Source organism: Phyllobates terribilis, unplaced genomic scaffold, assembly GCF_046119375.1.
Source record: "Phyllobates terribilis strain yellow unplaced genomic scaffold, ASM4611937v1 Scaffold_4__5_contigs__length_816908805, whole genome shotgun sequence".
Lineage (NCBI taxonomy): Eukaryota > Metazoa > Chordata > Amphibia > Anura > Dendrobatidae > Phyllobates > Phyllobates terribilis.
In genome coordinates, this window is record NW_027362764.1 from 138,537,080 (window position 1) to 138,563,901 (window position 26,822).

At 46.2% G+C, this 26,822-nt stretch overlaps 1 protein-coding gene across 4 annotated transcripts in view; it reads right to left on the minus strand.

Annotated features, from left to right (window-relative positions):
* The window catches only part of LOC141265120 (ATP-binding cassette sub-family B member 5-like), a 1,140,380-nt gene that overhangs the window by 4,329 nt on the left and 1,109,229 nt on the right, over positions 1 to 26,822 (minus strand). For all 4 annotated transcript variants that reach the window (XM_073677789.1, XM_073677793.1, XM_073677790.1 and 1 more), the window contains one exon: positions 24,439 to 24,645. In XM_073677789.1, coding sequence (XP_073533890.1) covers positions 24,439 to 24,645 — 207 coding nt within the window. The remainder of the gene's footprint in view (positions 1 to 24,438; positions 24,646 to 26,822) is intronic.

Consider the following 26,822-nt stretch of genomic DNA (forward strand, 5'->3'; position numbering starts at 1 on the left):
CCACCCACCCACCCACAGGTTGCAGTACTATACTGACACATTTTTGACAGCCTTTTAGGCTCATGGAGGCGGAAGCTGTCCACAACCTTATGGTGGAGGTGGCTGCGTGTCCATACTCGGTCCCCAGCCGCCACTATTTGTCCCGGTTTCGTCTCCGCCTTCCACAAGCACGGATCCTACAACATTACCAGTGCCTCCCCAGTGCACTTACTGGGAAGGACCGCCTAACCACAAACACATGGACAAGTGAATGTGGCCAGGGACGGTATGGAGCCATTCCACAGCTTGTCGGTGAGAGTTGTATTTCACCACAGCCATATTTTTTAGCTCGGTGAAAAGACTGACTTGGGAAACCGTATCTACTCCAGCTGTCATTTCTCCCAGGAAGTCCTCTAATGCAACTTGTTGCATAAGCAATGGCAGCCCGTCCAACATAGAATCATAGAATAGTAGAGTTGGAAGGGACCTCCTGGGTCATCTGGTCCAACCCCCTGCTCAATGCAGGATTCACTAAATCATCTCAGACAGATGTCTGTCCAGCCTCTGTTTGAAGACGTCCATTGAAGGAGAACTCAACACCTCTCGTGGCAGCCTGTTCCACTAATTGATCACCTTAACTGTCAAAAAGTTTTTTCTAATATCTAATCTGTGTCTCCTCCCATTCTGTTTTATCCCATTGCTTCTAGTCTTTCCTTGTGCAAATGAGAATAAAGATGATCTTTCTACAATGTGACAGCTCTTGAGATATTTGTAGACAGCTATTAAGTCTCCTCTCAGTCTTCTTTTTTGCAAGCTAAACATTCCCAACATCAGCTTGCACTTGTCGGTGGTGCTTTGACACACAAACAAACATCTTTATTGCCATTTAATTTCATGACTACAGAGTTGGGCAATCGCCTGATCTGCAATGCGGTTTCAGAAATAACATGCAATTAAACATGTCCAAGCCACATTAAAGAAAAGCATCCATAGAGTGTCTGGGAATCTTCCCACACACTTTCCTTAGCCAGGTCTGCTTCTGGGCAGGGTTAGACGGGCCCACCAGAGAACTGAAGACTCCTCTGGTGGGCCCTGGCTTCTCCATCGGGATAGTTTATAGTGCTGAAGTGAGGCCATAATCATGATAGAGGCCACCATCTGCTTAGTTTTCTGTTACTTGTAATGCAAGCGCAAGTATGCAGCCAGCCAGCAACCCACCCACAGGCTGCAGTACTATACTGCCAAGTTTTTGATAGCTGCTTGCACTTGAAATGTGGACTTTTAGGCTCGTGGAGGTGGAAGCTTTTCACAACCTTCACAGTGGCGGTTGGCGGGTGTCCATACTCGATCCTCAGCCGCCACTATTTCTCCCGGTATTATCTCCGCCTTCCACAAGCAAGGGTCCCTGAACATTACTGCTGGTACTTTTCTGTGGGAATCTGCTTGCCTCCTACCAGCCTGGAATATTTCCAGTGAACTATGGTACAAAGCTATGGTATTAGCACTGCCTCCATTACCAGTAGCGAAGCCATCCCCAATTTCCTTCTCAGGAATTTTATTTGGTAGACTGAGTGGCTGCCCAAATACATTAGTTTCTCACAAAGGAGCTGAAGGTAGAGTGGCAGTAGGGGCAAGTTTCTCCAGCCTGTTAGATATCAGAGGGTGAACGGCAGCACATTGGCTCAACGGTTAGCACTGACGCCTTGCAGCACTGGGATCCTGGGTTCAAATCCCAGCAAGGACAAGATCTGCGAGGATTTTGTATGTTCTCCCCGTGTTTGTGTAGGTTTCCACCTCAGTAAAAATGGAGCCATAGAGTGTCCGGGAACCTTCCCACACACTTTTCTTAACCAGGACTGCTTCTTGGCAAGGTTGGACAGTCCCACCAGAGAATCCTCGGGAGGGCCCTGGCTTCTCTATCAGGAGAGTTCATGATAGCGCAAACTTTGCAGCAGCTATGGGACTCTTGATCAGGGGAGAAAGGTGAGCCCTCAGAATCAAATCCTCTGGTGTTCCCAATGTTTTTCAGTTTGAAACTGCTTCTCAGTGGGAGTTGTATTTCACCACAGCCATATTCTTTAGCTTGGTGAAAGGACTGGGATAGAGGGAAACTGTATCTACTCCTGGTGTCATTTCTACTTCGCCAGGTTCCGCCCATTGTCGCACACGACCATGCCTAGCTGTATGTTTAGCGGTGAGAGCCACAGATCAGGCTGCTGTGTTACAGCTTTCAAAAACTCTGCAGCGGTGGGAGGTTTGTCACCTAAGCGTTAAGCATGTTATCTTCAGCACAGCCTGTTGCCGCTTGGCCAAGGCAGTGCTGCAGTGCTTTCAGCTTGTGACTGATGTGGTCATTTCGGAGATGGAGGAGAAGGTGCAGGAGCTGAACAATGTGATTACATTGAGGTTACATTGGCGAGTCTGGTTTTTATACTAAACAAATATCCTACTGTGTTTTTATTTATTTTTTTTTACATTATTTTTTAAGACGAATAGATTCACCGGGAAATGTCATTTTAACATTTTACAACCTTATCTGGCCATGTGGTGTGTGACACATCATCAGAAACATCCTGTTTCAATTATGATGGAGGGACACAAAGCCTATTTTTATAGGGTCATCAGGCGGCCCTTACTATTTTTAAAGGGCCAACAGTCAGCCCTCGCTATTGTTAGAGAGCCATCAGCCGGCTATCCTTTGTTGTTCCCATTATTATTGAGTGGGTCTCCTATACTGTTATTGCATATGCAGTGACTGCAAGGGCTGCCAAAATTTGGACTCAAACCAAATGAAAAGACTTAGAGGAGGTTCTCAGTAAAAAAAATGTTCCCATTATAAAGGAGCTGGTCTCCTATAGTGGTTATTCCCATGCTGTGACTGCTAGGGCTGCCAAAATTTGGGAAAAAACCCACTAACAATTTAAAGACACATACTGTCGAGCAGGACCAGAGTAACAACATGTTCGCATTAGAAAGGAGAGGGTCTGCTATACAGCTATAGGGTATGTTTCCATTAGAAAGGAGCGGGTCTGCTATACAGTTATAGGGTATGAAGTGAGTCAAACGGCTGCCAAAATTTAGGAAAAACCCCAATAACAATTTAAAGACACATAGAGGTGGGCCACAGTAACGACATGTTTCCATTAGAAAGGAGCAGGTCTGCTATACAGTTATAGGGTATGAAGTGAGTCCAATGGCTGCCAAAATTTAGGAAAAACCCCACTAACAATTTAAAGACACATAGAAGTGGGACTCAGTAACAAAATATTCCCATTAGAAAGGAGCGGGTCTCCCAGACTGCTGGCCTATGTAGTGCAAGTGCAAGTGCTGTCAAAAATTTGGAGGCACTCCAATGCCCCTTGCAAGAGACGTAGAGGTTGGAGGGCCTCCTGAAAACAATGTTCCCATTAGTAGGAACTGGGTTTCCCATACTGTTGCCTATGTACTTAAGCAATGGCTGCCAAAAATTTGGAAAAACTCCAATGCCCCTTGCACGAGATGTAGATATGTTGATATGGTACATATGGTGGTGATGTGGTGGAGGATGAGGATACAGAGAAAGAGGAGGACTAGAGCAAATAGACAAAATCAGGAAGCATATATCCCTGTCTGGGTGTGAAAACAGAGGTGCATGGGAATAGAGTAAGACCTTTCCAAAAAAAGACACTGTATTTGAGTTTATGTTACGCTGCTATCATTCGGTGGTGTTGAGAAGTCTGGCCCAATCCAGCCCTTGTTCATTTTTATAAGAGTCAGCCTGTCAGCATTTTCAGTTGACAGGCGGATGCACCTATCGGTTATAATTTCACCAGCGGCACTAGAAACCCTTTCTGACAAAACGCTAGTGGCAGGGCAGGCCAGGACCTCCAAGGTGTAGAGAGCCAAATCATGCCACGTGTCCAGCTTGGATACCTACAAATTAAAAGGCACAGAGGAATTATGGAGGACATTGGTACGGTCGGCAAGGTACTTGCTCATCATGTTCCGAAACTTTGAACTCCTTGTGAGAGTACCCCGCGCCTCAGGGCCTGTGCGAATGGGGGGTCTGAGAAAACTGTCCCAGAACTTTGACAGTGTTCCCCTGCCTCTGCTGGATTGCATTTGTGTCTCTCTCGCCTGTACTCCTTGGTTGTCCAAAGAACTGTGACTACTGCCGCCAGCGTTTTCAGATGGGAATTTTTTAAATAATTCTGCAACAAGGGCCTTCTGTTACTGCACCATTTTATTAGGTCTGTCCTGCAAGGGAATAAGAGACACAAAGTTCTCCTTGTAGCATGGGTCTAGAAGCGTCATCAACCAGTAATGACTGTCACCCAAAATTTGGACAACGCGAGGGTCACGGGAAAGGCAGCATAACATAAACTCAGCCATGAGTGTCAGACTGCAAAGAGGCAAGACTTCCATGTCCTCATCAAGAGGATGAATGACCATGCTCTCCTCCTCATCCTCCTCCTCTTCCTCCTCCTCCCTGTCCTCAGACCATCCACGCTGAACAGACGGTATGACAGTTGTGCAGATAGTACCGTCTATAGCGCAGGAAACCAGCTCCTGTTCTTCCTCCTCCTCCTTCTCTTCCTCATTGTCACCCAATCCATGATGGGATGAGATGAGGCTGAGCTGTGTGTAATCTCCCTGTATGGTTCCTTGCTCCATCTCTCCGCCTGCAATTCATCCTCTTTAATTGAGAGCAGAGAGCATTTCCGAAGACAGAGAAGCAGGATGGGGACTCTAATTATGGCATCTTGGTGGAGTCCTCAAAGATTGGGAGGATGGTACAGATGTCTGACATCCATGTTCACTCCTGAGGTTTTATGTGTGGAGTCTGACCTGAATACCGACCGCCTGGTTGATGCTGGTAGTCAACAACTGCCCTCTACTGCTCACAAATCCTTCCCAACATCTGCAATGTAGAGTTACAACGTGGGGGACATCGCAGATCAGTCGGTGAGCTGGAAGCTACAAACGTTGCTGAAGCACGACAAGGGCGGCAGAAGCTGTAGCTGACTTTCTAAAATGGGCACACAGGTGGCGTACTTTGACAAGCAGATCCTGCAGATCCTGGTAGGCTTTGAGAAACCGCTGAACCATGAGGTTAAGCACATGGGACAGGCATGGTATGTGTGTGAGCTTGCCTCTACTCAGAGCTGCCTTCAGATTCTGGCCATTGTCACACACGACTGTGCCTGGCTGTAGGATTAGCGGTGTCAGCCACAGATCTGCCTGCTCTTTCAGAGCTGTCCACAACTCTTCAGCGTTGTGTGGTTTGTCACCTAAGCATATTAGCTTCAGCACAGCCTGTTGACGTTTGGCCGAGGCAGTGTTGCTGTGCTTCCAGCTTGCGACTGATGTGGTCATTTCGGAGATGGATGCTGAAGAGTAGGAGGAGAAGGAGGTGCAGGAGCTGTAGAATGTGGGAGCAACCCTGACCCACAATCCTCGGCGTAGGGGGGACGTGTTCCGTCCCAAGGTCCGACTGGGTCCCGGGTTCCACTATATTAACCCAGTGTGCTGTCAGCGAGATGTATCATCCCTGCCCACAAGCACTTGTCCATGTGTCTGTGGTTAGGTGGACTTTACCAGTAACTGTGTTGTTGAGGGCACGTGTAATATTGTGGGACACATGCTCATGTAATGTGGGGACGACACATCGGGATAAATAGTGGCGGCTGGGGACCGAGTACCGAGGTACGCCATCAGGTTGCGGAAAGCTTCTGTCTCCACGAGCCTAAAAGGAAACATTTCGAGTACATGCGAAATGTGTGAATTTAGTAGTGCGGCCTGTGGGGCATTATCTGCGCATTTGCGTTTGCATTCCAAGAACTGGGGTAGGGACAACTGAACGCTGCGCTGGGACAAGGATGCTTGCTTATGGTGTTACTTGAGAGTGTGAAATTATATGTGCAGGGTGGGAGGCATCTTGTCATGCGCCATGGACAGGGGATTGGCATGCATGCACGCACAGCAGTGGCAGAAGCAGTGGTGTCACCCGCAGACACTGTTGCTGGACTCTGGGGTTCGGTCAATTTAGTCAGGTGCTTTGCTGCCATGTGCCTGATCATGCTGGTGGTGGTCAGGCTAGTAGTTTTGCTACCCCTGCTGATAATGGCTTGGCTGGTGGTGCAAATGGACTTTTTGGGGTTATCTGCAGAGTCTTTAAAAAATTACCAGACTCAGGAAGACCTAACAGTTATACTGGCAGCTTCCATCGTGTTGGCGTTACGAGGAACGCTTTCCCACCTTGTGCCTGTGGCCACCACACTGATTCTTCCCGCCTGTTGTGGTGCTACGCCTCCCTCCCCCTGTGTGCTGCTGCCCTCTCTCTGTGTGTCCCCCTGTCAAGTTGGATCAGTTACTATATCATCCACCACCTCGTCTTCCACTTCGGCACCCTGGTCCTCCTCCTGACTTTCTGGCAATTGTGTCTCATAGTCATCATCATTCACCTCTTGCGACAGTAATTGCACAATACCATCATCGCCTTCGTGTGACCGTGGTTGCTCCAATATTTGGGCATTGCTAGATGAGTTCTCCTCTTGACTCGCTTGAAGCTGGCCGGGCGAGAGGCCCGAATCTACAAATGGAAAAGTGAACAGCTTTTCTGGGTGTCTAAGTGTGGGATCAGTTGTCTCTGGGTACTCTGCATGGTGGGAAGAAGGAGGTTCAGGGTGAGGAATATGCGGTCCAAACTCACGGCTACTGAGACTTGACCGTATGGAAGACAGGGTGGTGGTGGTCGCAAAGTGACTGGAAGCATTATCTGCTATCAAACCAATAACCTTTTCACACTGCTCTGTGTTCAATAGTTGTGCTCTCCAGTCCCCTAGTAATTGGGACAGGAAGGTCGAGCGAGAAGATGTGGGTGTTTGTTATGGCACAATTTCACCTTGCGCACGGCCACGTCCTCAGACTCTGCATGCACCACCACCATCACGTTCACTTCCCCGTCCCTTGCCACGCACCTTGCCCATTTTAAATGGAGGACAATATTTTCAACGTTCACGAGAAATGGCTGATTTTGGAACGCAGTTATATGTGATATGTCTGACAGAGAACCACGGTTTTAAATAGCAGGCCTGTAATTTACTAATATTATTCTACACGGAGACCTAGTGTGAATAGTGTCACTGACACACTGCAACGCAATGAAAATGGAAGAAATACATGATTTTGAAGTCTTTTCCGTAATATGTCTGACAGAGAACCACGGTTTTAAATTGTAGTTCTGTAATTTAATAATATTATTCTACACGAAGACCTAGTGTGAATAGCTTCAACGACACACTGCAACAGAATGTAAAAGGACGCCAATATCTTCCACGTTCAGTTCAAATTTCTGGATTTTTATCGCTCTAATATGGAACAGATATGGCTTTATTCTGCAGTGAGCAGAAAAATGGTGTACTCTGGATTGCTTTTTAAGCAAATAACCAGGATTAAGATGAAAAAAAAAATTTGCCCTGGCCTCTGATATCTGGGGCTGTCTTGAAATATCTGTAGTTATTACAGCAACAGCAGACAGGACATTCAATGGACCCTCTTGTGCTGTATTATACACTGCAGCCTGCCATATACACTGCCTGCCTGCCAAGCACTGATTATTATATGCAGCTGGATTAGTCCTCAGAAGGACTGTTGGTTCAGATGGATATAGATATTTGTTGTGGAATACCTATGCTAACTATGAAGAAGCAAATCTCTCCCTAAAGCAGCAGCAGCTCTCCCTACTCTGCCTGATTACGGGGTAGACTGTGATGAGCATGGCGGTGCCCGGTCTTATATACACCTGATGACGCTGTGCAGCCAGTCAATAACTGCAATTCCCACAACCAACATGGCTATGGCATTACAGTGCGTGGCAGGCAATCCCTGCATGGTTATTGGCTCTGTAAAGAGTGACAAACATGCAGGGAGGGGACCCGAGTTCCCGCCTGAGCAACCCGGAAATACTCGTCGAGCGCCGAGCTCATCAAGCACAGTGATGCTTGGGCGAGTACCGAGCAGTGGCGAGTGCGTTCGCTCATCACTAGTGCCTACTTGTCTATAATGTAGGACTATGCCTTCCTACAGCTGCAGTGCTTTACTGAATTCATGTAGTCTTCATGAGTCTTTACGCAAAAGTGTGATCAGAACTTCTCCCCAGGTCACCTGCCATGACCTGTGTATTGACAATATGTTTAAAGGATGGGACATGTATAATCAGGGCTGTATTTCTAACAAGACACCAATATGGGGATTGCACCACTGCCGCTTGATCGGCTGTTTACCGAGAATTGAGTGAATTGAGCATACACACAGATCTATTATCTAGCGAAAAAGGTTTTTAGACAAAGCACACAGTGGAACTACTGGGCTGATATTTGACATGTCAGGCTACTATAAGATCCACTGAGTACCAGTTTTATGTGGGCTGCTGATATGTAATGTCTTTGTGATCCGGATCTCCAATCAGTCAAAGAAACCTATTGATGTGCTGTTGAGGCCACACACGAGCTCCATCGCTGTGTATGTATGCATATTTGTGAGAATGTATGAGTTGTTAACCGCATGAGTGTACAGATGAAGCAGCCTCCAACATGGCCGCAAGTACACTACATTAATAAAACCAAAAAAATGAGCTGGAAGATAAGTTGGTATAAGTGTAATGTGTAGGAGCATGTTCACACTATGGCCATGTAATAGACAAAACCTAAGATTAGAACAAAATGAGCATACACCCTGTAGTAAGTAAATAAATAAATAAATAGTAATAGTACATGTAAATAATATAGGGTACTTAGTTAATACTATTTTGATCAAAAAAACATAAAAGCAATCCCTCCACGATAAGGTGTACCCCAATTGGGACGGTCTTATCTTTAGCATTAAAACCTCACTTTGCGTCAAACGACCTCAATATAGATGGGGATTGAGCAGGAACCAGGCCCGACTGTTCAGACACCTGCCCCCGGGAAGCTATATAAATGAAATGCCTAGCTTCAAAGGTGGCTGTACCTCTATTTGTACAAAGTACAGGAAACTACAGCAAGACCAAAGAAATGAGCTGAAACAAAAGTTGTTATAAGTGCAATGTGTAGGAGCATGATCGCACTGTGGCCATTTAACAGACAAAACCTGGGATAAAAACAAAATGAGCACGTACCCTGTAGTAAATAAATAGGAGTAGTAAATGTAAACAACATAGGGTACTTAGTTTACACTTTTTTGATAAAAAAAGTAAGTACTCTATATTATTTACATATACTATTACTATATACAAGGAGAGGTGTGGTTCTCAATTTTTGAGCTAAGCATTTCATCTATATACTTTTCCATAGGCAGGTGTCTTTAGGCTGTGTGCCCACGATGCGTTTTTTAAGCGTTTCCGCAGCGGCAAAAACGCTGTAGAAACGCTTAAAAAATGCATGGTAGAAGGCCTGCCATGTTCCCAAATGATAATCCGCATGTGCTGTGCACATGCTGCGGAAATTTCCGCTGCGTATTATTATTGTGGAAGAATACGCAGCATGTCCATTAATTTTGCGGACACGCAGCGTAATTGCCGCCATTGCCTTGCATTGAAACGCATATTATCCATGTCAGCACATTTGCACACAAGGATAATATGCATTTCTATGTGTGGATGGTACCCGGGTGTGGACGAGGGGAGACTCTCCTCCGGACCCGGGTACCATAGAACCTGTAAAAAAAAGAATAAAATAAAAAATAAATATTATATTTACCTTCTGATGGCCCCAGATCTCCTTGTCTTCGTGACGCGCCCCCTGGGCCGTATGTCAGCAGGGGAGTACCCGGAACCGGATCTTTTGCATATACTGGGGGTTGTAGTCTTCGCGGCGGCGACCCGGCGGCGACCCGGTCCCGTGGTTCAGGGTGGTCAAACCAGTGGCGGATCTGCTTATAGGGTTTTATGATATTTAAGTGTCCGACTACGCCACCCGTGGATTGCGGTCAGAGTGAACCGCCGCTGCAGGGCAGACTGCTGAGGCAGGTGTTGTGGGTGCAGCAGAGAGTAGTATAACTCCCCACGGGAGGAGTATAGCCTCAGGGCAGTGAGTGTAGATGGTGAGGGTTGTGGTACCTGTACGCAGCAGAAACGACTCCGAGTCCATGCAGTGCAGTTCAGGGTCTTTACTGGTGGTAATAAAGCAGACCCTCCAGGGAGTACTGGCTAGCATTAGGGGCCTGGTCAGTCTGTGAGCAAACAAGAATCCCCCTGGCCAGGTGGAGTTGTAGGCCTTCCCGTCTGACTGCACTCTTCCTGGCTACCTTGCTGAAGTCATGTAGTAGCCCACGTCCCTGAGTGTACCGTGTTGTGCTCACCCGTATGGCTGGTGACTTGGACCCTCTGGTAGCTTCCGTTCCTCGACGGCGGTACCGGTCCCTTGTGTGTGACTGAGCCTCCGGGCTTCCTATGGCCAGAGGACCTGAAATCCCCTGCCGGCTGGTTTCTGCTGCTGGATATATAAGTCCTTACAGCCTCGGACTCCTGTGTCCGGTTCTTAGCGTCTTCTGCCGGGACGAACTGTGCTTAGCTCAAGTCCCTGGTCTTCAGCTCCTGGCTCCTACAGAGCTCCTTGCTGCTGTTCTCTCCCTTCCTCTGGAACTTCACTCAGCTAACCCCGCCCCAGATCCAGTTTATATAGGGCAGGTTCCTCCCCTACCTGGTCTGGGACAGGAGGTGTTGCATGTTAAGTGCTTCTGACCAGGAAACTCCCTCTTGCTCTCAGACGTGATATTTCTATCACTGTGGCACCCAGACCCCTGGGGTGCCACATTCGTTTGCCGGCAGATCGCGGTGGACTGAAGAACCTGCGCTAACGTCATAGTTATGTGACGGCAGTGTACCAGGGACGGAGCAAAGCAAGACTCCGGGGGCCATTAGAAGGTAAGTATAGATTTTTTTTTTTGCCATTCTTTAATCCGTGTGCATGGATTTATATAGTGTGACCAAGTTGACAAGCACTTTCCAAGTGATGTTAAAATCGATTGGAAAGCGCTTGTCAACCCGTATGCGTAAATGCATGTGAAGAACACTTCACATCCGCTTGTCCCTGGCAGGAAAAACGCATCTACAATCCGCATGCGTTTTTTCTGCTAGGGAGTTGCAGAAACACTCAGGAAAAAGTCCGGAGCATTTCTGCATCGTGGGCACATAGCCTTACAGTCAGGCCTGGGTTCTGCTCTGCCCCTATTTACAGTTGGGAAAATTAGTATTTAATACACTGGCGATTTTGCAAATGTTCCCACCTGCAAAAAAATAGGGAGGTCTGTAATTTTTATCGTAGGCACACTTCAACTTTGAGAGACAGAATCTTTAAAAAAAATCCAGAAAATCACATTGTATGATTTTTACATAATTAACCCCTTCATGAACAGAGCATTTTTCTTTTTTGCGGTTTTGTTTTTTGCTCCCCTTGTTCCTAAAGCCAGAACTTTTTTATTTTTAGGTCAATATGGCCGTGTGAGGGCTTATTTTTTTGCAGGACAAGTTGTACTTTTGAACGACACCATTGGTTTTACCATATTGTGTAAAAAAAATTCCAAGTGCGGTGAAAATGCAATTCCACAGTTTGTTTTTTACCACATTCACTAAATGCTAAAACTATTATTATTATCCAGATCATTACGAGTTCGTAGACACCAAACATGTATAGGTTCTTTTTTAAGTGGTGAAAAAGAATCCAAAGTTTGCTAAAAAAAAAAAAAAATGGCGTCATTTTCCAAGACCTGTAGCGTATCCATTTTTCAGGATCTGGGGCCGGGTGAGGGCTTATTTTTTTGCGCACCGAGATGATGTTTTTATTAATACCATTCTGGGGTAGATCTGATTTGCATTTTATTGCAATGTTACGTTAACCAAAAAAATGTAATTCTGTAATTTAGAATTTTTTTCTCGTTACACTGTTTACCGATAAGATTAATTATTTTTATATTGATAAATCAGGCGATTCTGAAAGTGACTATTGGTGATGAGCGAACATGCTCGCCACTACTCGGTACTCGCCCGAGCATCACTGTGCTCGATAAGCTCGACGATTATTTCCGGGTTGTTCAGGCGGGAGCTCGGGTCTCCGCCCTGCATGTTTGGCGCTCTTTAGAGAGCCAATGAACATGCAGTGAATGATTGCCACGCACTGTAATGCCGCAGCCATGTTGGTTGTGGCATTACAGTGATTGTCTGACCGCATAGCGTCATCGGGTCTATTTAAGACCCGGTGACGCTAGGCTGGTCACAGTCTACCCTGGAAACAGGCAGAGTAGGGAAAGTTGCTGCTGAGTCAGGGAGAGATTTGCTTGTTTATAGTTAATAAAAGTATTCCACAGCATATCTATATATCAATCTGAACAGTCCTTCTGAGGACTAATCCTGCTGAATATATTCAGTGGTGATAGCAGGAGTTAGGCAGGCGGGCAGGGTTTCTGGCAGACTGCAGTGCATACAGCACAAAAGGGTTCATTGAACGTTCTGACTGATCCTGCTGTGACAAATATTTGTAGACATAGCCCCAGATATCAGGGGCCAGGGCTAATTTTTTTTATCTTAATCCTGGTTATTTGCTTAAAAAGTAATCCAGAATACACCATTTTTTTGCTCCATTTGCTTGTTAGCACTGCAGAATACAACCAGATCTTTTCCATATTACAAAATCCAGAAATTTGTAGTGAACGTGGAAAATATTGGCCTCCATTTACAGTTTGTTGCAGTGTGTCAGTGAAGCTATTCACACATTTTTAAAAATATGTTTTTTACTTTTTGCTTGCTTCAATAGACTCCATAGGAGACTAGAAGCAGCACTTGCTTGATCGGATTGTGCTACATACAGGCAATGAGAAGATCGTCTATATGTAACAGATTAGCTCACCTACTATGAGTGCCGATCACTGGGTGGCGCTCATAGCAATCTGGCCATGACAACCAGAGGAGTCTGCTGCAGACCTCGGGTTGTCATGCCAACCCAACCGGTGACCCGCGATCATGTGACAGGGTCACCAGTGGGCAGGGTAAGTGACACGCATCCGGCGCGGTGTTGTTAAATGCCGCTGACAGAGATTGAAGGCGGCATTTAACTAGTTAACAGCAGTGGGTAGATAGCAATTCCACACGCTGCTGTTGCCAGCACATGTCAGTTGTATAGATCAGCTGACATGCGCCCGGTTTAGCACGGGCTCAGAACCAGAGCCCGCGCTAAACAGGGGGTTATGACGTGGTATGTACTATTACATACCACGTCATAAAGGGGTAATTTTCATTTTATTGCATGAAATAAGTATTTGAAAAAATAGAAAAACAGAACTTAATATTTGGTACAGAAACCTTTGTTTCCAATTGTAGAGGTCAGACATTTCCCACACTTCTTGACCAAGTTTGCACACACTGCAGCAGGGATTTTGGCCCACTCCTCCATACAAATCTTTCCAGGTCTTTCAGGTTTTGTGGAGCTCTTCATTCTTTGTAGGTGGGAAAACTTGCAAAATCGGCAGTGTATCAAATACTTATTTTCACCACTGTATATTGAGGTTGGTTGACACAACATAAGATTTTAATACAAGAGATAGGACCATCCTGATTGGGGTACAGCTTATCACAGTGGGATGGCTTTTGCAATAATTTTGATCAAAATAGTGTTCATTAAATACCTTCTGTTATTTTCATGTACTATTACTATTTGTTTATTTACTTACTACAGAGTATATGCTGATTTTGTTTTTATCTTAGGTTTTGTACACTATATTAATAGCACAGCTGAGCATAGTAATCTAGAATATGGGCATAGCATGGCTTTCCTCACTGACTTTGAATTAGCAGCAAGCTACTTAAAGCACCACTCCAGAGTTTTTTTTTTTCAGTGCTGGAGTGACGCTTTCAATGTAAGCCCCTTGCCCCTGATTATATTCTCGACCTCTGGCATCTTTACCATTTTTTGGCACCGCCCCGATCCCCTGGCACCATCTTGTGAGCGCAGCTTCTGACTGTCTGGAAATCAGAAGCTCCGCTCACAAGCTTACAATGCAAGTCTATGAAAGCCAGAATGAGGCCAGAACGAGGCTCTTATAAACTTGTATTGAAAAGTGACCTCCGGCTCGCTCCTTGAAACACCGGAGCTGCCGGCAGGTCACTTTTTGCCGGAGACCGACAGGAGCGGCAGTGGAGAATGAATAAGGCGGCAGAAGGTGAATATGAGACAGGGGGCAGGGGAATTACATTTAAATCACAACTCCAGCTGTGCAATAAAAAAAAAGAAAAGAGTGGTGCTTTAAATAGAGTAGGGATGTTACTGTGACGCCTCATTCTCGAAAAAGCCCTTGTAGTTTACCCTGGGTGATGGGGGACTCGGAGTCGGGTCCTATGATGGAGAGATGGGGTGCAGCCGTGGCCCGGACCTGACCCGTGCTCAGGGCCGTCACATTAAAAAGAGATGGTGTGGGCTCGTCCAGGTTGAGTGGCTGATTTACGACTACGCCACCTGTGGCACCTGGTGAAGGCCACCAGCGCCACCGCAGTCCGCTGAGGCATGGTGTTATGGCGGCCAGAGTTCTTACTACTCCCCACAGGCGGAGCAAGGCCTCAGGGCAGTGGGACAGCAGGATGGGGGTAGTAGTAGAGGGAGACGGGCGCCACGTCGTGCGGTGTGGCACAGAATAAACAGTCCAGAGGCCATAGGGGTGAACTTCCAAGGCTTTACTCACTTTAGAGATGGCAGAAGGAAGGCGACTCCCTGCTCCCCGCGGAGTCCTGCGGTCACCAGGGACGGGGGTCCGACAACCTCCGAGTAAGTCCAGCGTTCAATCGGAACCCCACTGCAGAGTGTTCCTGAACTAAAGACCGAATCCTTTCCTGTCCGTGTGTGTGCAAATAGGCCGGGACTCCCTCTGAGCTCTTCTCAGAACAAGGGCACGGGTGGCAGCTCCGCTCTGTCCGATACTCTGTGGGATCCTCAGGGCCTACCGGGCTTTCCCGACCAGGACATAGAGTAGCAAGGTCAGGTGTCGGGGGCCGGTATCCCTCTTGCAGCCGGACTCCCTCTGAATATATCAGCATGGCGAGGACAGGTGACGTACACCGCTCCGTCTGCATCCTGCCTGGGATCCATTTGCTGTGGAGCCACACTCTTAAGCTCCGGGCCTTCTTGGTCCTGGTCATTGGCCGGGTTGAGACATTCCCCGTCTGCAACCTGCCTCTCGTCCCAAGGCCAGGGTACGAGGGCCGCATCTCCCTCCCCTGCAGGTCCACACAGGATCCACGCTCAGGGTGGGAGGTCACAGTAACACACAGTAATTTGACAGCACAAAGACCAAGACCAAAGATGGCTTTTTATTAAATATGAAATTTAAAGTATAACTAACTTGTAGGTCCTCCACCCTCACCCATTAACTGGTTCCCCTAACTGTTGGTTCCCCAGTCTCCCTGTAACCAGGGGAGCAGCACCTAGGGCATACTAGCTCCCTCTGGTGGAGAAATGTGGTGTTGGATGCAAAGGTTGGGTCACGGCTATCACACTGTCCTTACCTCAGAGGAGGAACACCACACTCCATTAGAGAAGTGAAGCATCCCTGTGGCGGTCGAACCCTCAGGGGCGCCACATTACACTTCCTCCATAGTGTGCACAGCCATCATGTTGCAGCATCTACATCTGTCTGCAGTAGAGATGAGCGGTGCTCAACTCGAACTGTTTGCCATTCTCAAATTCAAGCTGTTTTGGTCGGTGTTCGAGCCATTCGACAAACCCGAAAGATTTGCAAAAAATCCGGCTGTTCGAGGTTATGTTCGATAACTGTTCGTGCACCAAAATCGTAAATGGATTTTTTCACAGTAATACTGTTAATCAATGTTAATAGACAGTTTCAGTGTAGAGTGGGCGGGGGGAGGGGCAGGGGATGGATCTCTGCAGAAATAATGCCGATCTCTATTTTTTTTTTCTTTCCCGCATTTACAGTGGGGCGGTGAAGTCTGTCAGCCTATCAGCAGCGCACACACGCAGCAAAGTGCTTTTTTTTCACACAAGCAAGGGCATGTGTCATTGGCTGTGTATGTCACATGTCCTTGCCCTATAAGACCCAGTCATTTTCCCCGTCGCCACCATTTTCTCACTGCAGCAGCTGAGTGTTAGACGGCACCGCTGCTGCTGTTAGCGCTATATTGTGTAACTGTGAATTGCAAGTGAATTTTCTCTTAAATAGACAGATAGGTTTAGGGAGTAGGGACTAGTTTGTAATTGCAGCCCTTTTGAGGGCTAGGTTACAGCAGTTCCTAGCACTTTTTGCCAGGCAGGTCTGTGCCAGTGCTGTGGAAGTGTTTTTCACAGCATTTGGCTAAATCTAACTAAGCCAATCCTTTTGGGCCTCTAGCGGTGTGTGTTAGTCAGTGTAGTAGCCTATCTGTGTTGCAAGCTACACCACCTGTATATCTAATACCATTTTTTTACTGCACCTAGCCAAGTAAAACCTTTTGGGCATAGTAGCAGTGTCTGTTACCCATTGTAGTAGACCATCTGTACCAAGCTCCACCACCTTTGAATTTAATAACATTTTTTTACTGCATCTAGCCCAGTAAATAATTTTGGGCCTGTAGCAGTGTATGTTACTCATTGTAGTAGCCCATCTTTACCAAGCTACACCACCTTTGAATTTAATAACAATTTTTTACTGCATCTAGCCCAGTAAATAATTTTGGGCCTGTAGCAGTGTCTGTTACTCATTGTAGTAGCCCATCTGTACCAAGCTACACCACCTTTGAATTTAATAACAATTTTTTACTGCATGTAGCCCAGTAAATAATTTTGGGCCTGTAGCAGTGTCTATTACTCATTGTAGTAGCCCATCTGTACCAAGCTACACCACCTTTGAATTTAATAACAAATTTTTACTGCATCTAGCCCAGCATATAATTTTGGGCCTGTAGCAGTGTCTGTTACTCATTGTAGTAGCCCATCTGTACCAAGCTACATCACCTTTGAATTTAATAACAATTTTTCACTACATCTAGCCCAGTAAATAATTTTTGGCATAGTAGCAGTGTCTGTTACTCATTGTAGTAGCCCATCTGTACCAAGCTACACCACCTTTGAATTTAATAACAATTTTTTACTGCATCTAGCCCAGTAAATAATTTTGGGCATAGTAGCAGTGTCTGTTACTCATTGGAGTAGCCCATCTGTACCAAGCTACACCACCTTTGTATTTAATAACAATTTTTTACTGCATCTAGCCAAGTAAAACCTTTTGGGCCTGTAGCAGTGTCTGTTACTCATTGGAGTAGCCCATCTGTACGGATATGCAGCGATACTAAATAACCAATGGTGCACAAGCTTATGGCCTCCATATTGGGCAGAACAAGTGCTGACAAAAAAACAGACACTCCTGGAACTCTTCCCAATAGTGGTAGCAATAGAAATATGGGGCGCGCGCCTGGCTAACAAAAATATACGCTTCATAACAAAAAACACCAGCCTAGCGCACTGCATTAATAAGATGGCATCATTGTCTCTCCCAGTGCTAGGCCTACTACGCCGGCTAGCATTCCTGTGCCTAAAACACAATGTATGGGTCCACGCTAGCCACGATGCTGAGGGGTCTAACGCTGCTGCTAACGCTTTATCACAATTCAATTGGCAGATTTTCACAGAGCTCCTCCCCAACGCCCACTCATCGGTTGCCCACGCTCCCTATGGGATCTAGTGGCGAATAGTTGATGCCATTAATCAGAGCGTCAGTTGCCCCGTCGACGTGGCAAGCATACGGTAAGGCATGGGAAGAGTGGGCACGACTAGTAGCAGGCAGATGGGTTGACCAATGTGAACAAGCCAGATTACAAGTCACCATAGAATTTCTCCACCAGCTAATGATGAGGGACATATCAGGGGCGTCAGCGCAGCGGTGTCTGACTGGAGTAGCATTTCACTTCCAACTACTGAATTGGGGAGATGTGACAAAGAGATTCATCATCAGACAATCCATCAAAGGGTGGAAAAGGGGTCCGCCAAGTCAGGAGTGTAGACGTCCCGTCCCGTGTCACTAAAACTGATTTCTCACATCATATCCCTAACACCATTAACATGACACTCACAATTTTAAGCAACATTACTGTCTACTGCATTTGCGATCGCCTTCTGCGGGGCACTATGGATAAGCGAATTAGTCCCTCAAACCAAAATTACCACCAGTGGAGGCTTATTACAGCAGAACGTAGTCAAAGCCACTAATGCAATACGTCTACGCATATGCAAATCGAAAACGGTTCCAGCGGGCAGGGGCACTTGGGTACTTCTACAACCCACAAACAGTACACTGAGTCGGGTAACAATAGTAAAAACATATATAACCAGAATCTGATCACAAAGTAATTTCTTCCTATCACATATTGATGGAACGCCATTATCAAGATACCAGTTCCAAGCTATATTTAATAAATGCATAACATCGGCAGGGAACTACCCCAAAGATTACGGGACTCACTCATTCCGCATAGGTGCGACCACGGAAGCAGCAAGAGCAGGACTGTCAGAAACGGAAGTTCAGAGGATAGGGAGATGGCGATCCACGTGTTTGGCGAGATACATAAGACCGGACTTGTTATCCTAACGTGGTTTGTTTCTTTTACAAGTGACGCTAAGCCAACAGTGTGGGTGATAGGCCACTCGTATATATATTGGGCACAAAAAAGGGCGAAAGTCCGCCCAGGCGGGAGGAAATTAGAGTTTCATAACACATACTTCAACTGGAGAGGTATTAGAGGCCTGCAATGGCCACAGGTACTAATGGAGGTAATCAAGGTAGGGAGAGAGGCAAGAGGTCCGGTCATCTTAGTTATACAGGCCGTAGGAAACGACCTAGGTCATCACAAGAGTGCATAACTAATGGCAATAATGAAACTAGACACTGAGCGCTTCAGAGAATTTTTCACAAAACTAACTATAGTATGGTCAGAGATTGTGCCGATAGCGGTATGGCAAGGTGCGCGAGACATCATGGTCATCGAACGGGCAAGGCGGGTAATAAATATTCGGATGGCAAAATTTAGAAGAGACAGAGGCGGTGTAGTGATACGACACCGACAACTGGAAGGAGATAAAGCAGGCCTCATACGGCCCGACGGTGTTCACTTAATGGATATTGGACCGGACATATTCCTGTCAGGACTCCAGGACGGAGTGGAACAAGCGTTAAGAGTGATGGATGGGGGTCAGAGTCCTGCATACGAGTAAGCAGGATCCTCCGTGGCCTGGAAATAGAAAGGACATGTTGGAGAGTTACACTTGTTGGCCAACTTGCCGGTGTGGAGACACAGGGCATGCTGCAACAAGCTGAATTATTTTTAGAAATAAAATGCCTTTCTAATGGAATGAGTATAAAGAGTTAATAAAGCTGTGACCGATCCTCACCCATCCAGTTGTAAGAGTTACATTATTGTATTGTCAAGGAAAGGGGGGCGGTAGGGGGGCTGAGCGTCTGGGTTTGGTTGGGGGTCCCCACAGTCTGCTTGGGCTAGATGCAGTTAAAAATTCTTATTAGATACACAGGCGGTGTAGCTTCCTTCAGAGCTGGGCTACTACGCTGACTAGCAGACACTGATGCATTGGAGCAGACCTCTGAGTAAACAGCTCTTCACTCAACCATCTGTGTTACCCCAAGCCATAGTGTATGTAGTTTCTTACGGTTAAAAGGGGGGGGGGGAGCGACCCAACCCACCTGGAATTGACGATGCCAATGTCACATAAAACACAGCAAGGGGACTCCAAAAAGAGTCTCCATTTTTTCCAAAAATTGTGGCACAGACACCACTTAAGTGGGCATCAATTGCCCCAGAGTTGCTTAAAACTGTTGGTGAGGTGATTTTGCCAAATCCTCATGCTTTTAGTCTCCCCAGGATGACACAGGGGTAGAAAAGTCCTTGCGGATCCATGATTTGTTCATCTTTATGAACGTGAGTCTGTCTACATTCTCAGTGGACAGCCGCGTGCGCTTATCTGTCAGCACACCACCAGCAGCGCTGAACACATGTTCAGAGAGAATGCTGGCTGCAGGGCATGACAAGATCCCCAAGGCGTGAGTGGCGAGCTCCGGCCATTTTTTCAGATTGGAAGCCCAAAATGAGTAAGGGTCCAGTGACACAGTCATGGCTTCTATGTTCACTAAGAAATACTCCTGTACCATCCTCTCTAGGTGTTGACTATGTGTCAGACTTCTTGTCTCCTGTGGCCTTGCAAAGGATGGTCTAAAAAAGTGGTGAAACGATTCCACAAAATTGCTGTTACCAGCAGATACTGTGTTACTGTTACGGTTTGAGTGATGAAGACTCGACAGTCCCACGGTTGGCAAGTTAGAACTGTGAGATTCACTACGTGCACCACTGGTGTTTTGTGGAAAAGCACATGTAAGATTCTGCAACAGCCTCTGCTGATACTCCTGCATGTGTGAAATTCTTTCTATGGCAGGAATTATTTCGGCAAATTTACTTTTGTACCGGGGATCTAAGAGTGTGGCAACCCAGTAGTCGGGATTACTTCGAATTCTGACAATCAGAGGGTCATGTTGCAGGTAGTGCAGCAAGAAGGCACTCATGTGTCTTGCGCATCCAGGAGGACCAAGTCCTTGTTGTGTTGGTAGCGAGGTAAAAATCATGCTTCCTTTCTCTGCCCTCTCCCCCCAACCTCTCCCTCATCTGATGAGTCTTCCATGCCCATCGCTAGTTCGTCCTCCACTTCTTCCTCGGCTCCTGCACCTTCCTCAACAGTTTGGCTGCTACCATGCGCCCTGGTTAATCCCTCTCCCCCACCCTCCCATGCCTGCCGCCTTGGTGCTGACGACCGTCTGGACCTTGGAGATGTTATCCCTTCCGCATACGACTCCTCCTCTACTTCCTCCACCTCCTCTTGTCCCACCACCTGACTCCGAATTCTGTTTAACGTGTGCTCCAGCATGTAAATCACTGGAATAGTCATGCTGATAATGGCATTGTCAGCACTAAACATCTTCGTCGGCAGAAGCAGTGGAGGAACTTCTAGATAAAGAGGATTGACGCACAACTCATGGGGACGGCAAGACTTGGACAGCAGCCCCTTGTCCTGCTGTCACCATAGTTACCCAGTGCCCAGTCAGCGACATGTAACGCCCCTGTCCATGCCTACTCGTCCAAGTGTCTGTGGTGAAATGCACCCTGTCACACACAGAGTTTCTCAAAGAAGCGGTGATGTTGTGTGCGACATGCTTGTGTAGCGCAGGCACACCTTTCTTTGAGAAGTAGTGCCGACTGGGCATCTGGTACTGGGGCACTGCGACGGACATAAGGTCTCGAAAATCCTCTGTGTCCACCAGGCGGAAAGGCAGCATTTCTGTAGCCAACAGCTTGCAGATGGTGAAATTCAACCTCTTAGCTTTCTCATGGCTAATAGGAAATGGTCTTTTACTTGTCCACATCTGAGGTACCGAGGGCTGTCTGTTGTGCTTAGACGGGGTTGAGTAGGGTGTCCCCGGCAAACTGTCGGTCTGTGAGGAAGATGCAGGCAGGAAAGTTAGGTTGCCTTGATCCAAAGGTGGTGCTCTCGATGTCGGAGAGCGCTCAACACCAGCTGGTGTTTCCACTTCCAAATGAAATGATGACCTGCCAATCACACTGGCTGTTGCGGATAAAGAGGTGGCAGGTCTGCGTCCAAAAACATGTGTGACTGCTGTCCCCCCAGCCACAGAGGATGAAGAGGCCGCGGATCCACAAGATGGGGCAGACGGTGGTTGGCCCGGCCCGCTAGGCCGCATTGTAGCACAGTGAGCTTCCCACTGCAACTTATGCTTCATATCCATGTGACGGTTCATGCATGAAGTACTCAAAACTATGGATTTTTTGGCCTCTACTTAGCTTTTGATGACAAAAATTACAGATAACATGAGTTGGGTCATCCTTATCCATCTGAAAAAATGCCCAGGCTATGCAAGGCTTAGAGCCCATGCGACCTGAAGAGCCACCACGACTTGTGGTCAGAGGCAGAGTTGTGGTTGAGGATGCAGTTGTTGAAGTGCTTCCAGTACTCCGTCTCTGTCCAGGAAGGCGCAACCTAACCTCGTCATCAATAGCATCCTCCTCCACCTCCTCTGCTGACCTCATCAACTGGCTGACTGTGGGTTGACAGTAAATGGGATCTCCAACCTCGTCATCATCACCCTGTGTGTTCTCACACCCGTCGTCCTCAGAGCCAAACTCTTCCTGCCCTGACCGAAAAGTCAAGTTGTCGCTCCAATCAGGTATTTGAGTCTCATCATCGTCTTCATCATTGTCTCCACCAACAGGAGTTACAGTTTGGGAACGAGGGTCTACATTATGCTCAGAACCTTCTTCATCTGGTCCTGGATCCGACTCATAAAGATTCTGGGCATCAGTGCAGATCATTTCCTCGTCTGGATTAACAGAAGCTCTGGAGCAGACCTCCGTTTCCCAGGCTATAGTATGAGTAAACAGCTCTGCAGACTCAACCATCTGTGTTACCCCATACTCAGACGGGCAGCTGGAGACTTGGGAGCTGTGGGGAAGCAAGTGCGATTGGAGTGACACCTCTGAGGACTGGAGTATTTGTGATGTTGAAGTTGAGGTGGAGGAGAGCCCACTTGAAGGAGCACTTGATATCCGTTGAAGCACCTGCTGTTTTTGTGCCTCATCTGGAATTCGTAGCGATGGATGTGTCCGTAAGAAAGGGATCGTATCACATTGTCCACGAAAAGAAGTAGACATCTTAGTTTGGCTGGAAGATGGTCTTTCTTCTGAAAATGTTACTCCCCCCCCACCGCGGGGGGGCTCGACCCACCAGCGGAGAGGCACCAGTATTGGGAGAGGGGGGCTGGCCGTCAGGGTCCACCGCGGCTCTGGCACAAACCCGGCGACACGAAGGTCGCACGGGCAGGACCTTCCACTGTACTCCCTTACCTCCCTCGCCCTCTTTCCTTCTGCCGTTCTCCATCTAACCGCTCGGCTCTGTGGTGTCCACTCTAACTCCAGCTCTCTCCTTCTCACAAGTGGACTACCGCGTGTATTCACACTGTGGCGAATCTTTTGGGCCCAGGCATAAGAAATTGTCGAGGTAATGGATAATATGTGCCCCCTTAGGAATGTCCATTACAACCCATTCGAGGAAGCAACTAAACGCCTCAAATAGTAAGCTGGATCTGGACCACCCCATGGGCAAACAGCGATCTATATAGTATGCTCCTTCCCAGAAGCAGCCCAATAGGTGGACACTATTCGGAGGCACAGGTAGTAAGTAACCAGAACACCGCATCAATGTCTGTTTTGGCCATTAGGTTGACCCTTCCCAACTTCTTGATCCGCCTGATTGCCTTGTCAAAGGATGTACAGTATATACTACTGTACTTGGTTCTGCGTCGATGTTGTCGTTTACTGACCTGCCCCTTGGATATGACAAATGGTGGATTAGTCCGAATGTATTGGGTTCCGTTTTTGGCACAACTCACAACGGGGATACCACTACGTCTTGTAAGGAAAGTGTTCTGAATGGAACCGCCATTCTACCTAAAGATATTTCTTTTTTTAATGTTCTTGTCACGACGTCTGGGTGTTGGTAGGCTGATTTTAGATTTTTACTCCAGCCTTTCTTGATTTTAGAAGGGCATGACATGCCTATATCTGTGTCTCCCCCTCCTTTTACTCCTCCACCTCTTTTCTTTTAGCATGACTATATGTACTTGTCACTTTTCCATGTGTTAGTTGTGTCTTCTGAGCAGTTTGTCAGCTTTTGGACACCTTTGAAGGTGTTTTCTATGTGTTTCTATGTGTTTTTGTTTGCCTGCGATTGGTTTTAACGGTGTTCGACGGTGTTCAACGAACAGTTCGACGAACAGTTCGGCGAACATACCAGTGTTCGACTAACCGAACCCGAACACTACGGGGGTGGCTCAACTCTAGTCTGCAGCACTCAGAGTGCATATGTGTGTGCAGGTGAAGATCTTGTTCCTACGTGTATGTATGTGCTTAATCCAGGGAACTAGTCTGTGGAGTTAGGAAGAAATTTATCCCTTAATATGGGGTAAATAAAATCAGTCTCATGGGATTCTTCCCTTCCTCTGGATCAACATGTTAGTGTTAAGGTTGAAAGAAGACACATGTTGATTGAATTCAAACTATAACCTATGTGTTGCTACAGACTATGCATTATATTATATGGTACTACTATATGAGCCTTGGATGTCAGTATATTTGTATTTAAGATCATAAAAAAGGCACATTGAATTAAAATGTACTTCCTCTGAAGTTTATACCAAGAGTTACAGTCTGAAGAAGGCAAGACTAGGACCCATTTATTATTCTTTATAGCCCCGCTATTTTTTATGTAGCTAGAGATTTTGTCCCTTTACTCATTCCCCTGGAACATGGTCTCAGGATGCAAAATAAATATAATTGACTAAGGATGCAGAGAATGTATATATTTCATACTATAATCCTAATCACATAATATTTACCTCCGGCAGCTCTTCAATGAAGGAGTGGATATTGGCAGCTTTCGCAGCTTGTTCTATCTCCTCCATAGGAACTTCTCGAGAGTTGTCCCCATAGGCGATATTTTCAGCAATACTGCGGTCAAACAGCACTGGTTCCTGGGATACGATTCCAATCTGATTTCTTAGCCATTGTAGATTCAAGCCCTTTGCTACATTTTTGTCAAACAACTGAAAGAAGAAAGTCCATTAGAAAGTCAGTATTGTAAAATGTAACAGACTTAATAAACGTAATGCTAATACATGCAGGCCATCTTTTTTATTAAAGTTTAAATGGGTTTTCCAAGCTCGAGGTAAATTTCTGCTGTCACTGCAGATTGATAAATCCTGACAATGTTCAATGTGCACACTGTCAGGATTACCCTAAGGCCACGTTCCCACTATCAGTATTTGGTCAGTATTCGGTTAGTATTTTTTCTCAGGAGTGGGAGCCAAAACCAGGAGTGGGTGATAAATGCAGAATTGGTGACTTGTTTCTTTTATACCTTTTCTCTGATTGTTCCTATCCTGGTTTTGGCTTCCACTCCTGAGAAAAAATACTGACCAAATACTGGCCTTATTTGTCAGATTGAGCAGACTGTCTCATGTTCACCAGTATGTCTCATGTATGCGATCAGTATAATGGGGGTCACATTCTGATTTTATTCTCATTCGCATCTCTCAATAATGCATTGAGCTGTTAACAGCTAATCCCTGGTGGTGCTATGTTTTGAATCCTAACGATAGACCGTCAATTTCATTAGCCTGGGTAGCTACTAGAGATGAGCGTTGTTCTACTCGAACTGTTCGCCAATCTCAAATTCGAGCTGTTTTGGGCGGTGTTCGAGCCGTTCGGCGAACACGAACAATTTGAGAAAAATTCGGCTGTTCGAGGTTATGTTCGATAACTGTTCGTGCACCAAAATCATAACTGGATTTTTTCTCAGTAATGATGAAAATTAATGTTAATACGCAGTTTGAGTGTACAGCGGGGTGGGGGGAGGGGCAGGGGATGGATCTCTGCAGGAACAATGAAGATCTCCATTTTTTTTTCTCTTTCCCGCATTTACAGTGGGGAGGTGCAATCTGTCAGCCTATCAGCAGCGCACACACGGAGCGAAGTGCTTTTTTTCACACAAGCAAGGGCATGTGTCATTGGCAGTGTATGTCACATGTCCTTGCCCTATAAGACCAAGCCATTTTCCCCGTCGCCACCATTTTCTCACTGCTGCAGCTGCGTGTTAGACGGCACCGCTGTTGCTGTGTGCGCTATACCTTGTTAATTTCAAGCCAATTTTCGCACAAATCTACAGATAGCTTGGGAGTAGGGAATAGTTGTGATTGCAGTCCTTTTAAGGACTAGGTTACAGCATTTCCTACGACTTTTATCAGGCAGGTCTGTGCTCTTAAATAGATAGATTGTGGGAGTAAAGACTAATTGTAATTGCAGTCCTTTTCAGGACTAGGTTACATCAGTTCCTATCAGTTTTTGCCAGGCAGGTCTGTGCCAGTGCTGTGCAAGTTTTTTTCACAGCATTTGGCTGAATCTAGCAAAGCTAATAGTTTTTGGCCTATTGCAGAGTGTGTTAGTCAGTGGAGTAGCCTATCTGTGTTGCAAGATATACCACCTGTGTATAGAATACCAATTTTTTTACTGCACCTAGTGAAGTAAAATCTTTTGGGCATAGCATCATTCTATTAGTCCATCTATACTGACCTCCATCAGGTTGCAAATTGAATATAATTTTTTTCTGCATCTAGCTCTGAAAAAATATTGGGCTTCTAGCTGTGTGGGACTTGTTCTATTAATCCATCTATACAGACCTCCATCAGGTTGCAAACTGAATATATTTTTTTCTGCATCTACCTCTGAAAAAATATTGGGCTTCTAGCTGTGTGTGGGACTTGTTGTATTAGTCCATCTATACTGACCTCCATCAGGTTGCAAACTGAATATATTTTTTTCTGCATCTACCTCTGAAAAAAATATTGGGCTTCTAGCTGTGTGTGGGACTTGTTCTATTAATCCATCTATACAGACCTCCATCAGGTTGCAAACTGAATATATTTTTTTCTGCATCTACCTCTGAAAAAATATTGGGCTTCTAGCTGTGTGTGGGACTTGTTGTATAAGTCCATCTATACTGACCTCCATCAGGTTGCAAACTGAATATATTTTTTTCTGCATCTACCTCTGAAAAAATATTGGGCTTCTAGCTGTGTGTGGGACTTGTTCTATTAATCCATCTATACAGACCTCCATCAGGTTGCAAACTGAATATATTTTTTTCTGCATCTACCTCTGAAAAAATATGTGGCCTTCTAGCAGTGTGTGGGACTTTCTCTATTAGTCCATCTATACTGACCTC